A 15,039-nucleotide genomic window follows, 5' to 3' on the forward strand; every position below is an offset into this window, starting at 1 on the left:
TATGAAGTCAGAAGACTACCAACAAATTTTGCAGCATAATTTAGGGCCCAGTGTGAGAAAGCTGGGTCTACCTCAGAGGTCATGGGTCTTCCAGCAGGACAATAACCCAAAACACACTTCAAAAAGCACTAGAAAATGGTTTGAGAGAAAGCACTGGAGACTTCTAAGGTGGCCAGCAATGAGTCCAGACCTGAATCCCATAGAACACCTGTGGAGAGATCTAAAAATGGCAGTTTAGAGAAGGCACCCTTCAAATATCAGGGACCTGGAGTAGTTTGCCAAAGAAGAATGGTCTAAAATTCCAGCAGAGCATTGTAAGAAACTCATTGATGGTTACCGGAAGCGGTTGGTCGCAGTTATTTTGGCTAAAGGTTGTGCAACCAAGTATTAGGCTGAGGGTGCCAATACTTTTGTCCGGCCCATTTTTGGAGTTTTGTGTGAAATGATCAATGTTTTGCTTTTTGCTTCATTCTCTTTTGTGTTTTTTCATTTAAGACAAATTAAATGAAGATAATAATACCAAAGAATTTGTGTTTGCAATCATTTTCAGGAAGAAACTGAATATTATCTGACAGAATTGCAGGGGTGTCAATACTTTTGGCCATGACTGTAGGGCTCCCATACAGACAGGTCTGCACTTACTTTTTAGTGAACTACCTGTGTTACTTTTTTTTTTTTTATACATTTTTCTACTAATAGTACTGTATAAAACTGATGTTTGTGCCATCTGAGTGTGGCTGAAATTAAAAAAAAAAAAAAATGGAGGTTTTGCATGATATATCAGTTCTCCCAGCTAAGAAGGCTTACTCCCTTAACAACCAGGTCGTTATTTAAACTTTAGTTCCAAGCTGTAAATGCTGGGCCAGACCCTGATGCTTCATGCATGACCCATGGCTGACTGCTGCTGTGTTATTTGAAAATTTATACTGTGGGTCAATTGATGCCACTTTTCATGGTGTCTACCCAAAATGTTAGCTGTTTGGGAAATTTTTTGTCACCCCTTAAGGTGTTGTGTCTAGGGTTGGCTTGGCCTCCCACATTGAATCTGATGGGGTTTTGGGTACGTTCATCAAACAAATAAATATTTGCCGAATCAAACCTTGAAAGGTTTGCTCATCTCTAATTATCTGTTGGACCATTATCCATATTCTTCGCCAACAAAGTACTTGTGCTCAGATTTAGATATTTATTTTAAAAAAGGTAGTAAACAAAAAACACAAATGATAAGTTACAATATAAAAAAATTCAATAATATTTTATAAAATTACTATAATTAAAATACTATGCCAAAAACAGAACATTAATTATCAACTGTGTCATGCGACACATTATATCTTTGGAGGTTGAATCTTTTCAGCAACAACACACCAGTTGGAATGATCAAAGAACGTCTGCACAACACGAAGCTCGGGAACGCATTGTCCTATGAGGTCACTGAGCTCTCCCTGCTTAAAAATGTGGTAATATCGTAGACAGGCATTATTTACACCTTGCAGAAGTGGCTGGTCTGATGAAACAATTTCACAATCATAACGACAGCCGACTAGAGATTTGTCTCTTCTGTTTCTAGTCTTTTTTTCACCAGGATTTGCATAATTCATAGCACAATTAAGTCTCCGATTAGTTGATTCCCCACATTCTGAACCCAGATCTGGTAAAGGAACTGTGTTCAAATCATTAATTGCTTCCTTGCTAAGGTCTACAGTGGGAGACTTCCAATAGGTTACGTTAGTGATTGGTGAGCTCAACCTTTCTGCAACTGTGTTGGTATTGTTCTCAAGGTTTTGCACATGATATCCAACATTTCTTAAAAAATGCAAATGCTTAGTGGAAATGCTTAGAGGTCTCTTAATATCAATACATAGATTATACAATCTCCGGAATATGCTTCCATCGTTGTGCTCTATGACCCCAGAATCAGAAGTTTCATTCAATCCTGAATCTAAAGAGCGTGCTAAGAACCTGGATGATTGAAGTTCATTCTGATATGGTAAAGATTGATCATCTAGAAAAGAAGAACTCTTCGTCCTCAGCGTTGTGGAGGCATGGACGGTGTTGAAGTGCTGATTCAAAGAGCTGGTATTGAGCTTTGCTTTCCTAGACTTTTGCAGCTTGTCAGATACGTGTGGTATACAGGGATCTTTGTTCCAAGGTATGAGCAAATCTTGTTTTACAAATTTCCTTCTTTTTTGCTCCATTGCCCATACATATATCATTATCTGTCCACCAACTTTCAGTATCCGACTCATCTCCTTAATCGCTAGAACACGTCGTTCCTTGGTTGAAAAATGGTGGATAACTGTGGATGCCGAAAAAACAGAACATTAGTGTTTTCAATTTTATTTTTTTAGAGGGAACCTGTCACCTGTTTTGGCTGCTATAAGCTGCAGCCACTGCATTTCAGGGCTTATGTACAGAAAAATATTCAGGATTGAGAGTCCTCAGTAGTTGATACCTTTTAATGGCTAACTGAAAAGATGGTAATACATTGCAAGCTTTCGAGACTACTCAGGTCTCTTCATCAGGCTAGACTAATACAAAATCTGAAGTCACATATTTATGCACAATACAGCCTAGAAAAAATGCAATAGATAAGTAGATAAGACAAGTGACGTGAAGCAGAACTATCAATATGGGAGAGTGAGAAACATAAATATAAACATTGGACCAGTTCATAGATAAGGAGTCTGGATGTTTTATGGTCCTCTGATTGGGGTCTAGTTCTGTGCTGCCCCGCAAGGTTTTAAAAGGAAATTCGTTAATTGATGTAAAAAGACATAAATCCATGCGACACATTCATTCCAGCACTGAGAGTGTCAAAGTTCGTCATAAATTTGTACTCCCAAACTCGTGTCTCTCTCTGAGATGTGAAGTTACCTTTCAATACCAGTAATTTCATATCCATGCTGCTGTGATCAGGGATACAGAAACATTTCTGTATCCCTGATCACAGCAGCATGGATATGAAATTACTGGTATTGAAAGGTAACTTCACATCTCAGAGAGAGAGACGAGTTTGGGAGTACAAATTTATGACGAACTTTGACACTCTCAGTGCTGGAATGAATGTGTCGCATGGATTTATGTCTTTTTACATCAATTAACGAATTTCCTTTTAAAACCTTGCGGGGCAGCACAGAACTAGACCCCAATCAGAGGACCATAAAACATCCAGACTCCTTATCTATGAACTGGTCCAATGTTTATATTTATGTTTCTCCCTCTCCCATATTGATAGTTCTGCTTCACGTCACTTGTCTTATCTATTGCATTTTTTCTAGGCTGTATTGTGCATAAATATGTGACTTCAGATTTTGTATTAGTCTAGCCTGATGAAGAGACCTGAGTAGTCTCGAAAGCTTGCAATGTATTACCATCTTTTCAGTTAGCCATTAAAAGGTATCAACTTCTGAGGACTCTCAATCCTGAATATTTTTCTATCCACTGGCTAACACGGTACAAAGATATACATCTTTCCTGTATCAAAATAGGGCTTATGTACAGCATTCTATAATGCTGTAGATAAGCCCCCGGTCAGACCTGCAAGATAATAAAAATACGTTTTATTATACTCATCTGGGGGGGAGCAGTCCGGTCCGATAGGTGTCAGTGGTCCGGCGCCTTCCATCTTTTTGCGGCGCTGCCCTCCTGATTGCTTTATCGCTCCCAAGCATCGTGCTCCTGCGCAGGCGTACGTCTCTGCTCTTTTGAGGACAAAGTACTGCTGGCGCTGGGTCTCTCTGATCTTTGCAGGTGCCTGCACGCTGCAGAACTCTGCTCTGTCCTCAACAGGGCAGAGAAGAACACCTACATGAGGAGCGCAATGCCAGGGAGCGATGAAGCAAGCAGGAGGGCAGCGTTGCAAGAAGATGGGAGGTGCCGGACCGCCCCCCCCTCTGGGTAAGTGTAATTAAACTTATTTGTCTTATTTTGCAGGTCGGACCAGGGGCTTATCTACAGCATTATAGAATGCTGTAGATAAGTCCCGAAAGGCAGCAGCCGCATCTTATCACGGCCAAAACAGGCGACAGGTTCCCTTTAAGTGCAATAAAAAAATATTGACTTATGTTTGAAAAGATCTGCAGCTTTCTGGCCTGGTGGTTCAATTTCCTACCTCTAACACTTTAAGGACAAGGCAGTTTGTGAGCCTTAGGGCACATTTACATGGCAGTATTTGTCAGCATTTCACATCAATATTTGTACTGAAAAAAAAAAAATTAAGCCAAATGAAGTATTTGGAATCAAACTGCAGAAGTGCAAGTGCTTCCTCTAAGGGGGTTGTCTGGAATAATTATTTTGTCCCTCAATGACTTGCGAAAGTATAAAATAAGAAACTAAGTTGTTACCCTTCCCAGGTCCAGTGCTGCATCTCCACTACTGACCTAGTGTTTGTTCACAAGCTGTAAACAGTAAGTGCACAACTACAGTTCACGTACCCACTGCAGCCAATCACTGGGTCTTTAGTGGATCCGTCATTGTACTGAATGAGGGCTGCAGCCCTGCTCTATGTAGCAAAATGCTCACTTGCTATGAGAGCCAACAGCTGGGCAACGCTCATAGCTATCCGGCTAGGACAACCACATAGGTCTCCTGGAAACCCCGGGTTGTCATGCCAACCCGCGGTCTTGACATGGGCGTCGATGGGCGGGGTTAATGATGCACTTTCTGTGCATGCATGTTAAATGCCTCTGTCAGAGCTGGACAGCGGCATTTAACATGTTCACAGCTGCGGGTAGATTGCGATTCCACAGCAGCTGTTAGGGACACATGACAGCTGATTCTTAACAGCTGTCATGTGCCATAAAAGGTGTAGGCTCATTGTCAAAGCCTGCATCAAACAGAGGTAGGCATCCAATGTCAGATATATCTGTCATTGGATGTTAAGGGTTTAATATAAAACCATTCAGACATCATTGGCACTAAAATCATTGTATGCAAGTGTAGTATACACACACAGCTCTGCTACAACCATATATTATACACACTCTCACCCTTTCCTCTGCTGCAGTTTTGTGTGCAGTTCAAAAATCAACAGTTAGAGTCTCACTGCAGAATGACTGTTCAAACCAAGTGCACCTTCCCACCTGCTTGTTTTCCATCCATCTCCACCTTTCTCTGGCTCTATAAAGCTGGAGCTGTCAATCAAAATAGAGAGGGTTTGGAGATAGAGAAAAAAACATGTATGTGGGAAGGTGCACTTATTAATGTTTGGCCACACCAAGGGAGCATGGAGTGCCTGAACTTGGTTTAAACAGTTATTCTGTGCTGATGGGCTTCCTTCAAATAAACAGCCGATTAGGTCCTGCCTTATTCAGGGCATAGACAACTATGGCAGAGGGCATTGTTAGGCCTTTGCCGCAATGGCAACCTGAAATTGCATCATAGTAGGGTCACGATGGAAGTTCTCCTTCTGTAAAACCATTTGGGTGTCACAGTCAGCAATGATCATGCCATCTAAGGGATTAAAGTGAACCTGACACCTGATCCATGCTGCTCAATCCACAGGCAGCATGTATCAGACACCGACTGTATGATCTCAGCCAGGAATGCTTCACTCTGAAACGCTAAGTGTTTCAAAGAAAAACATGCTTTAAAAGCCGACAAGGACCCATTTGCATTATCTACTAGTTGGACAAGCAGGTCCACAGTGGCTTCTCCCTGCCCACTGCCAGTGACCGACAGGTCTATGCCCACGTGCGCGTACCAGCAGAGACCTATCAATCCAGGTCAGCGGGAAGGGAGAAGACACTGGGGACTAAGTATCGCTGTAGACTAGTTGGCCAAACGGGTTTCACAGTATGTTCTTCTCTGCAACTGTCACACCAGCATATTGCAGGTACATTTTCCTTGTATGCCTACCTAATCATTCGTACTATAACGTGGCCACATAAACATGTCTGTGCGATAATAGCAAAAAAAAAACCAAACCCCGGAGCAACATGGACTATATGTAATGTGAGGAACTTAAATAGTTTATTATTTTTTGTTATAGTACAGAACAAGTAGGTAAGTCTATAACTCACCAGCTATGGACAGGACGGCATCAAAACAGCCATCCCGATACGGGAGATGCAGTCCATCACACACCATTACTTCATAGCCACGATTTCTTGCAGCCTCCACCAAGGGCAAGCAATAATCACATCCCACTTTATATGTTTGACTGTTGATATGTAGATATTTTCCATTTCCACAACCTGAAATTATATTGAAACCTGTGAGATGATTGAAGATAAAACAATACTGATAGTGATGTATCAAAACTGGATCAAAAGGAAAGGTGGAGCAGTTCAGAACTGATATAGTTTATCACGATGAAAAAAAACCCTTTAACTTTGTATAAAATTTTTTTTTTAAAAATTGTCTTTTTGAGACCCAAGACTTTAAAAAATATTTTTCCATCGATGGAGTGGTGGGAGAGCTTGCTTTTTGCATGCTAAGCTGTAGGTTTATTGGTACCATTTTGGGATACATACAATGTTTTAATCACTTTTGTATTGCATTGTAGTTTTCTTTAGGGGGAAGGTGCGACAATTGAAAATCTGCAATAGGATTTATTTTGTATTTATCCTTATAGGTTTAATAATCTTTTTATTTTGATAGCTCGGATTTTTGTTGACCAGATTTCCTGAAACACTGATGTCTGACCTAGGATCAATGGCCTTCTGCCACCAAGCAGTGATTAGTACTTGATTGCTCGTTTTTTGGCAGTTTCTTCTTTTTTGTGCATCGTGCAACTATCAAACATTGATCAGTGATGCAATTCATATGCGCTTGCTGTTTTCCACAACTTTTTTTTTTTCCACTAACCCTTTGCACCACTCCATGCGTGCATCCTACAGCCGCTGAGTCGTTGATCAAATGTACACCACTAGCACCTGTGCTCATTTTTTAGCAAGGACTTTTTTTTCCTTTTATCCCCTTTTTGTACCACACCCGTGCATGCGTCCTACAGGAGTCGAGCACTGGTCAGTGCCGAACATCACCAACCCGGCCTCCGATTGTTTTTTTCTTTTGGTGAAAAAAGTCAAGTAAAAGATAATTTAGATTAGTTGATTGGATTAGATTAGTTAGGGACAGTAAAAATATACTGTATTCATAGTAGTCTGCTATAGTATTTTTTTTATTGAATTTAGTTAGGGTCAGTAAAGAGAAAAAAAAAATGTTTGATTAGTTGATAGAATTAAATTAGAGACAGTAAAATATACCGTAGTAAGGCTATGTACCCACATTGCAGAAATGCTGCGGAAATTTCCGCAACTCCCGCCGCGGGTAAAACGCATGCAAATTCACATGCGTTTTTCCCGCAAGAAACAAGCGTTTTGCAAGCGTTTTTCACTTGCAGAATGCATGCGCATTCCAAGCATCGCTTGGAAAGGTGATTGACACGTTGGTCACAGTCATCAAGCATAGCGCTTGAGAAGTGTGACCAACTTTTTACTATTGATGCTGCCTATGTGGCATCAATAGTAAAAGATAGAATGTTAAAAATGATTAAAAAAAATAAAAAAAAGTGATATACTCACCTTCCGACAGCCGCCGTAGCCTTCCCGCCTGTCCGCCACGATCCAGTCATCTTCCGATCCCAGTAATGCTTTGCGCGAAGGACCTGAGATGACGTCACGCTTGCGAGATCACGACGTCATCCCGGTCATTCGCGCAAAGCATTATTGGGACCGGAAGAAGCCGGGAGCATGGTGAGAAGCGGAAAGGACTCCGGGGGCTGCCGGAGGGTGAGCATATCACTATTTTTTTAATTTTAATTCTATTTTTTTACAGTTATATGGTACCCAGAGCCTGGAGGAGAATCTCCTCTCCTCCAGACCCTGGGAACCATCAGCACATGATCCGCTTAGTTTGCGCATGATGGGCATAGCCACATGCGGAAAGTAAGCGGAACAATGCATTCCTATGGGTGCGGAATTGCAGTGATTCCGCACAAAGATTGAGCATGCTGCGTATTTTTCCGTGATGCGATTCCGCCGCGGAAAAATATGCAGCATTAGCACAGCATGTGCGGAATGCCATAGGATTGCATGGGATGCTTTTTGTTAGCGTTTTCGCGGCAAAACCACGCGTTAAAAAACTCAGCGAAAACGCAAAAAAAGCTACGTGTGCACACAGCCCAATAGTAGACTACTGCAGTATTTTTTACTGAATTGAATCAGGTTTGGTGTCAGTTGTGGGCTTTTATGGATATCCGTTTAGTTTGTTTTTTATTTTTACCAAATCTTAATATTTTTCTTTCTATATTTTTTTTCCCTCTTCTAAATAAAAAAAAGTTTACATCAAGCACTCACACACAACTGAATAAAATTTGGGGGACACACAAACATCACATACATGAAAAAATTGTTGTTTGGAAACTGGTATTAAGGGTGGGAGGCATACTCTTTCCTTGCCTCCGACAAACCCCTCCCCTCCTTTATTTTTCTTACTCCTCCTCTTCCTCTAGTGATAGCAAACCGCCATGCAGATACCCCAGGACCGAAAATTAACCAGCAACCACATTACAGACCTCGTATGGACATCACCTCCTGAAAATTTTGACCCACAGATTCCTGATTTTGTGGCGCAATCAGGAATCCAATTGGACACCATCGGCTTCATCATTTACCAACTGGAGCCCTGTAGATGCCATAAAAATTATGAAGTTTTGGGACCTGGTTCTTTACATGAGCATGTTGGACAAGCCAGAAATTTGTCAATATTGGAGTGTTGGCGTTTTGTATAAGACTCCAATGTTCCACATGACTATGGCACAGACACGCTTTGAGGTCATCCACAAATTCTTGCATTGCAGTGATAGTGCACAATGTCCTTCCCGAGAGGACGCCAACTTTGACTGACTTTTCAAAGTCTGGCCGGTCATTGAGCACTTCAGCAACAAGTTTGCTGAGGTGTACAATCCCCAAAGGGACATCTGCATGGATGGGTCTCTAATCCATTCCAAGGGGAGGCTCAAATTCCAGCAATACCTGCCCTGTAAGAGGGCCAGGTACAGAATCAAGCTGTACAAACTGTAAGAGAGTACCTCAGGGTACACCCACAAGTTCAGGATTTATGAAGGGAAGGACACCCTGATTCAACCCTCTGAATGTCCCCCTGTCCTAGGAAAATGCTGAATCAAGGATATCACCTCTATGTAGTTAACTTTTAATACCAGCATCCCACTGTTCAAGTCCCTCTCTGTGCGAGGTATCACAGTCTGCGGTACAAGAGGTATGTCCTTTTCTTGACTACCATACATGGTGATGGCAGTACTCCAGCATTGTGTAAGGTACCTCTACACAGGTCCTCAAACCAAACTGTACTGGGGTACAAGAACATGGGGTCAGTTTATCTCTCTGATCAAATCTTCAAGCCATACAGTGCTCTGTAAAAAGCCAAGGTTTGGTACAAGAAGCTGTGCATGCACATCATACAGATAGCAATGGAAAACACTTTCATGCTATCACGATGTGCAGGTCAGACCTGGACCTTCCTTCAGTTCCAGGAAGTAGTGATCAAGACCCTAATATTTGGGAAGGAGTGGGAGGCTGTAGTACTTCTGGAACTGAAAGTGCCAGGCCAACATTTCCCCGGTGAGGTCCCTCAAACTGCATAGAGAGGAAGGAAGCAAAAAAGATGCAAAGTGTGTTACAGAAAGGGGATACGAAGCGACACCATTTATCAGCGTGACACGTGCCCTGGCAAACCTGGTCTGTGTAAGAAAGACTGTTTCAGAGTCTACCACTGATCCATGGACAAATAAATGTATTTAACAAACAAACAGGCCCTCCATGCATGTGTTGTGACTGTCATACAGCCACGACATATGCAGCTGTGGCGCTGAACAACTGATCAGCAGGAGCAATCCAGGCATCTGGGTCCCCGCGGCAGCTTGTTCGGTAAGCGCTATAACTTGCCGAATAAGGAGGGAGCCAAACATATTCGCTCATCTCTAGTCATAACCATGGATACCTAAGGTCCTGCAATGCCTGCACATGAAGAAAGACAGAGAATTAAAAAAAACTATACCACATTTCTAATTGGAGGTATTTACTAATATAAATATTGCTGTTTTTTGTTCATTTTTTAAGCATGCCTTTTTAAACGCGCTTTTGACACTGTGGTTTGTGTCTGTTCGGTGTGTCATTCTTTAAATAAAGTGGCCTTGTTTTTTAAACTTCCAGGTATTTTGATTTCACTGATGTACTTAAGTGCGGAGTACATGCCTTCAACTTTTTTACAGCTGGAGTTATGCTTTTTTTTTAAATTTAATAAACATCAACAAACATATTTGGTACATAATAACCAATGTAATGTATACAGGTTCATTATGGTAAAACAACAAGCTTGCATAATGAGCTATTTGTACAGATTTCAATCCCACAGATCCTCACGCCCTTGTGAGGCCTATGGACAATTAAAGGGTATTTAAAAAGAAAAAAAGGGTTCATTGTTCGTTATTCTATATGTTTGGTTATGCATAGCTCAAAGTGATACATTACATTCAACATATCGATCATAAAACTAAAACTACTACTATCCTGCCGCCATAAACAACCTCCACAAGGCTAATGACATTATGAAACTATAAAGTGTTGATCAATGTATTCTTCACTACAGCTATTATGATGGTATCAAACTATTGTCTACATGTTGATATAGTAAGGTGAGAAGTATTCCACACATCCCAAATCTTAGTAAACTTTCCCAGACAACCCCTATGTTGATACATTGTCCGCTCGTAAGGTAGAACTGAATTCACCAACTCAATCCAAGATGGAGTTATGTTTGCATCAAGAATTTTCATTGAATTCATTCTTCCCTCTACCCGTGAAATGTTCCCCGTGCCATTGGCTGCAACACAACCCAAAACATGATTGATGCTTAATGGTTGGCGAGATGTTTCTTCTCCGATATTCTGTGCCCTTTTTTTCTCCACCTAAAGTGGAGATAAATAAGAAATTGATACACTGCCGATTTTGCAAGTTCTCCCACCTACAAAGAATGGAGAGGTCTGTACATTTCAACTGAAAGACACAGAATCGAAAAAAAAAAAAAAAAAACAGAAAATCACATTGAATGATTTTTAAATAATTAAAATTGCATTGTGTTGCATGAAATAAGTATTTGATCACCTACCAGCCAGCAAGAATTCTGGCTCTCACAGACCTGTTAGTTTTTTCTGTAAGAAGCCTCCTACTCTGCACTCATTACCGGTATTAATTGCACCTGTTTGAACTCTCCACCATGGCCAAGTGGTATCAACTCCACTTGCAGTGTTTAGAGGATGAAGAAGATGAGTACAACCTCAAGACCACCATGGAAACCATGAAGTATGGTGAGGGGAACATCATACTTTGGGAGTGCTTTACTGCAAAGGGGACAGGACAACTGTACCATGTTGAAAGGAGGATGGATGAGGTCATGTATCGCAAGATTTTGGCCAACAACCTCCTTCCCTCAGTAAGAGCATTGAAGTTGATTCTTGGCTGGGTCTTTCAGCATGTAAATCACCCAAAACACACAGCCAGGGCAACCAAGGAGTGGCTCCGTAAGAGGCATTTTAAAGGTCCTGGAGTGGCCTAGCGAATCTGCAGATCTGAACCCAATCGAAAATTTTTGGAGGGAGCTGAAAATCAATGATGCCCAGTGACCGCCCCAAAACCTGAAATATCTAGAGAAGATCTGTATGGAGTAGTGGGTCAAAATCCCGTCTGCAGTTTGTGCAAACTTGATCAAGAATTACAGGAAATGTCTCACCTCCAATTACAAACAAAGTTTCCATACCAAATATTAAGTTGTTTTTTTATTAAATAATTCATTTGCATTTTATTGCATGAAATATGAAAAAATTATACAATGATTTTCTGGATTTTTTTTAAGATTGTGTCTTTCACAGTTGAAGTGTACCTTTGATAAAAATTACAGACCTCTCCATTCTTTGTAGATGGCAAAACTTACAAAATTGGCAGTATATCAAATACTTATTTTCCCCACTGTACCTTTGGTCATTGTGGCCAAAGAGTTCTATTTTAACCGCATCAGTCCACAGAACTTGTTTCCAAAATCCATCAGGCTTGTTTAGATGTTCTTTTGCATATTTCTGACGCTGAATTTTATGGTGAGGACGCAGGAGGGGTTTTCTTCTGATGATTCTTTCATGAAGGCCATATTTGTGCAGGTGTCTCTGACCAGTAGAACAATGTACCACAACTCCAGAGTCTGCTAAATTATTCTGTAGGTCTTTTGCAGTCAATTGGGGGTTCTGATTTGCCTCTCTAGCAATACTACGAGCTGTCACTGAAGTTTTGCTTGGCCTTCCAGACCTTATCTTTACCTCCACTGTTCCTGTTAACTGCCATTTCTTAATTACATTTTGAACTAAGGAAAGGGCAACTTGAAAATGCTTTTCTAACTTCTTATATAGTTTTCTCCTGCTTTGTGGGCCTCCACAATTTTCATTTTGAGTGTGCTAGGCAGTTGCTTAGAAGAACCCATGGCTGCTGCTTTTTGGCACAAAGTTAGAGGAGGCTGGGTTTTTTTAAAAGCTGGGAAATTTAGTACTTAGTTAACAAGGCCAGAAAAAGACATTTGTTCATCCAGTTCAGCCTATATTCCGTCAGAATAAATCCCCAGATCTACGTCCTTCTAAAGAACCTAATAACTGTAAGATGCAATATTGTTGTGCTCCAGGAAGACATCCAGGCCTCTCTTGAACCCCTCAACTGCATTTTTGCATCACTTGGCCTTTCCGAACGATGATGGTGAACAAACCATAACCCTTACAGGCTAATTAAGGTCTTAAACCCTGGTCAGAGTTATCTGAGCACACAAATCTACAGGATGCTCAAACACTTGCATCGGCCCATTTTCCTTTTTGTAATTTTTAAAGTGAAAAAAATTACAATATTGGTTTTTTTTGCCTAAAAAATACAAAGTAAATGTGTCATCTTTAACGTTAGGCCTTTTAGAGATCATTTCATCTTCAACTTATTAACTGTTCACAATAAGAGTAATTTTGACCAGGAATGGCAAAACTTTTACATACCATTGTATAAAAGACACCACGTGCCAGATGCAACAAACCAGCTTAAAAACATAACAGAGCAGCCTCCATGTTTCATAGTAGCTACAATGTTCTTTTCTTTGTATGGTTCATTTGTGTGTCTGTGAACATAGAGCTGGAGTGACTTGAAAAAAGCTTTATCTGTCCAAAGGACATTTTCTCAGAAGCTTTGTGTCTTTTCAATATGCATTTTTAACAAATTTCAGTCTTGTTTTCTTTTTAATCTTTTCTTTCAACAGTGGTTTCCTCCTCGGTTGACTTCCATGAAGTCCACTTTGGTCAAGACAGTGACGGATGGTGTGATCTGACACTTATGTACCTTGACCTTGAAGTTCACATCTAATCTCTTTGGAAGTTGGTCTGGGCTCTTTGGTTACCTTTCGTATTATCAGTCTCTTCAATTTGTCATCAATTTTTCTCTTGTAGTCACATCCAGGGAGATTAGTTACAGTTCCATATACTGTTAACTTCTGAATAACATGTGCAACTGTAGTAACAAAAACATTGTCAAGGATCAAGTCTAATATCTTTCAAAAACGTGGCTTTTAGGACTTGAAGAGGCAGCCGCCTCAGTAGACTGATACATTATGCACACTGGGTATGGTGCACTGGAAGTAGTGCATGTGGCTCATAAAGTTATTCGTTGGAAACCCTGGCTCTCCAGTATCAAAGCCATAAGGTTGGGTAAATTTGAAAGCATGAGGTATACAGTGCCTTAGAAGTGGTGGCCCTGCGGTGCCTAAACTTACTGGGCGTGGGAAACAAATTGTGCTCCATTACACAGCACTTTTCTTTCACACTTATTTGAGTACACATCCTCAATACAGGCCTTCTGATAAGGATGGGGGATTTTTTTTTTAATTTTTAATGTGGGAGATCTGGTCAGTTTTACACTGAAAAAGAATTTAAAAAAATAGTAGCGGGTGTTTACAATGTGTGTCAGTTTTAGCATGTGTGTCCTGTGTCGAGGACTACTCGGGTGTGGTTCCCTCCTGAACGGTCTGTGGGGGGGAGGGCAGGTGGAGGGGAATGTGTCTATCAGGTTCCGCTCCTTTGGAAAAGGAGTCAGCCTCCTGTTTTCCCTTGTGTGGCCCAGGTGGATGCCAAGAGCGCAATTTGGGCTGTCTCTGTGCTTTGGCAAAGGGGAAACACTAGACCTAGTCCCTCGCTGTGAACTTCTGATATGGAGAGATAGGAAATGATTTGTTGGGCGCCTTCCTTCTTTCGGAGTGGCCTGCAATAGTGCACATGGATGCAGTCTGTTTTTTTATGTGGCATATCACATTTTACAGAGCACCTGGGTGAAGAAGAGCAAACAATCTTGGACTTTCAATAAAAAAAAAAAAAACAACAGGAATATCAAGCTGTTTGAAGACTGTCTTATAATCTTTACCTTTAAGATGTTTGTCTATAATTTTATCTCTAATCTCCTGAGACAACTGTCTCCTTAGCTTTCTTTGGTCCATGTTCAGTGTGACACCACGATACCAAACAGCACACAGACTACTTTTCACCCTTTAAAATAGGCAGACTGACTGCAAGTTTTTAGACACCAGTTATGCTAATTACAGGACACACCTTAGTTTAATATGCCCCTACAGTCAAATTATTTTCAATCTTTTTTAGGGTACCATCTATGTTGTCCAGGCCATTTTCATTAGTTTTTTTTTTTTTGCTTTTCAATGACAATTAAAAAGCAATGTCTGATTTTCATTACTTGATAATCCATAAATTTACATTGAAAATTACTCTTGTAAATTTCAAATTATTTCAGTGTCGGTTGTAGGCTTCTTTTACTTTACCAAAAGAGCACTAACAATTTTGACCACGTGTGGATGTTAGTGCACTCATTGTGCTGCTGCACTTGTTTATGTATGTCGTGAGCCTGCACTATACTTCCAAGGAGAAGCTAGAACACTGTGTCCGTATAGCCTTACACACACTCTGCTTTGCAGTGGCAGAAATCGTAAATGAGGACTGGG

At 40.8% G+C, this 15,039-nt stretch overlaps 1 protein-coding gene across 3 annotated transcripts in view; it reads right to left on the reverse strand.

Moving 5' to 3' along the window:
• Positions 1-1,172: 1,172 nt before the first annotated feature.
• Positions 1,173-15,039, reverse strand: part of LOC141096524 (probable tRNA methyltransferase 9B) — a 51,131-nt gene continuing 37,264 nt past the window's right edge. For all 3 annotated transcript variants that reach the window (XM_073583203.1, XM_073583205.1, XM_073583204.1), the window contains 2 exons: positions 6,024-6,197; positions 1,173-2,299 (listed from right to left, as the gene is read on the reverse strand). In XM_073583203.1, coding sequence (XP_073439304.1) covers positions 1,329-2,299; positions 6,024-6,197 — 1,145 coding nt within the window. In that variant the 3' untranslated portion in view covers positions 1,173-1,328. The remainder of the gene's footprint in view (positions 2,300-6,023; positions 6,198-15,039) is intronic.

The sequence above is a fragment of the Dendrobates tinctorius genome, unplaced genomic scaffold, assembly GCF_039654945.1.
Source record: "Dendrobates tinctorius isolate UK_male_01 unplaced genomic scaffold, ASM3965494v1 ptg000075l, whole genome shotgun sequence".
Lineage (NCBI taxonomy): Eukaryota > Metazoa > Chordata > Amphibia > Anura > Dendrobatidae > Dendrobates > Dendrobates tinctorius.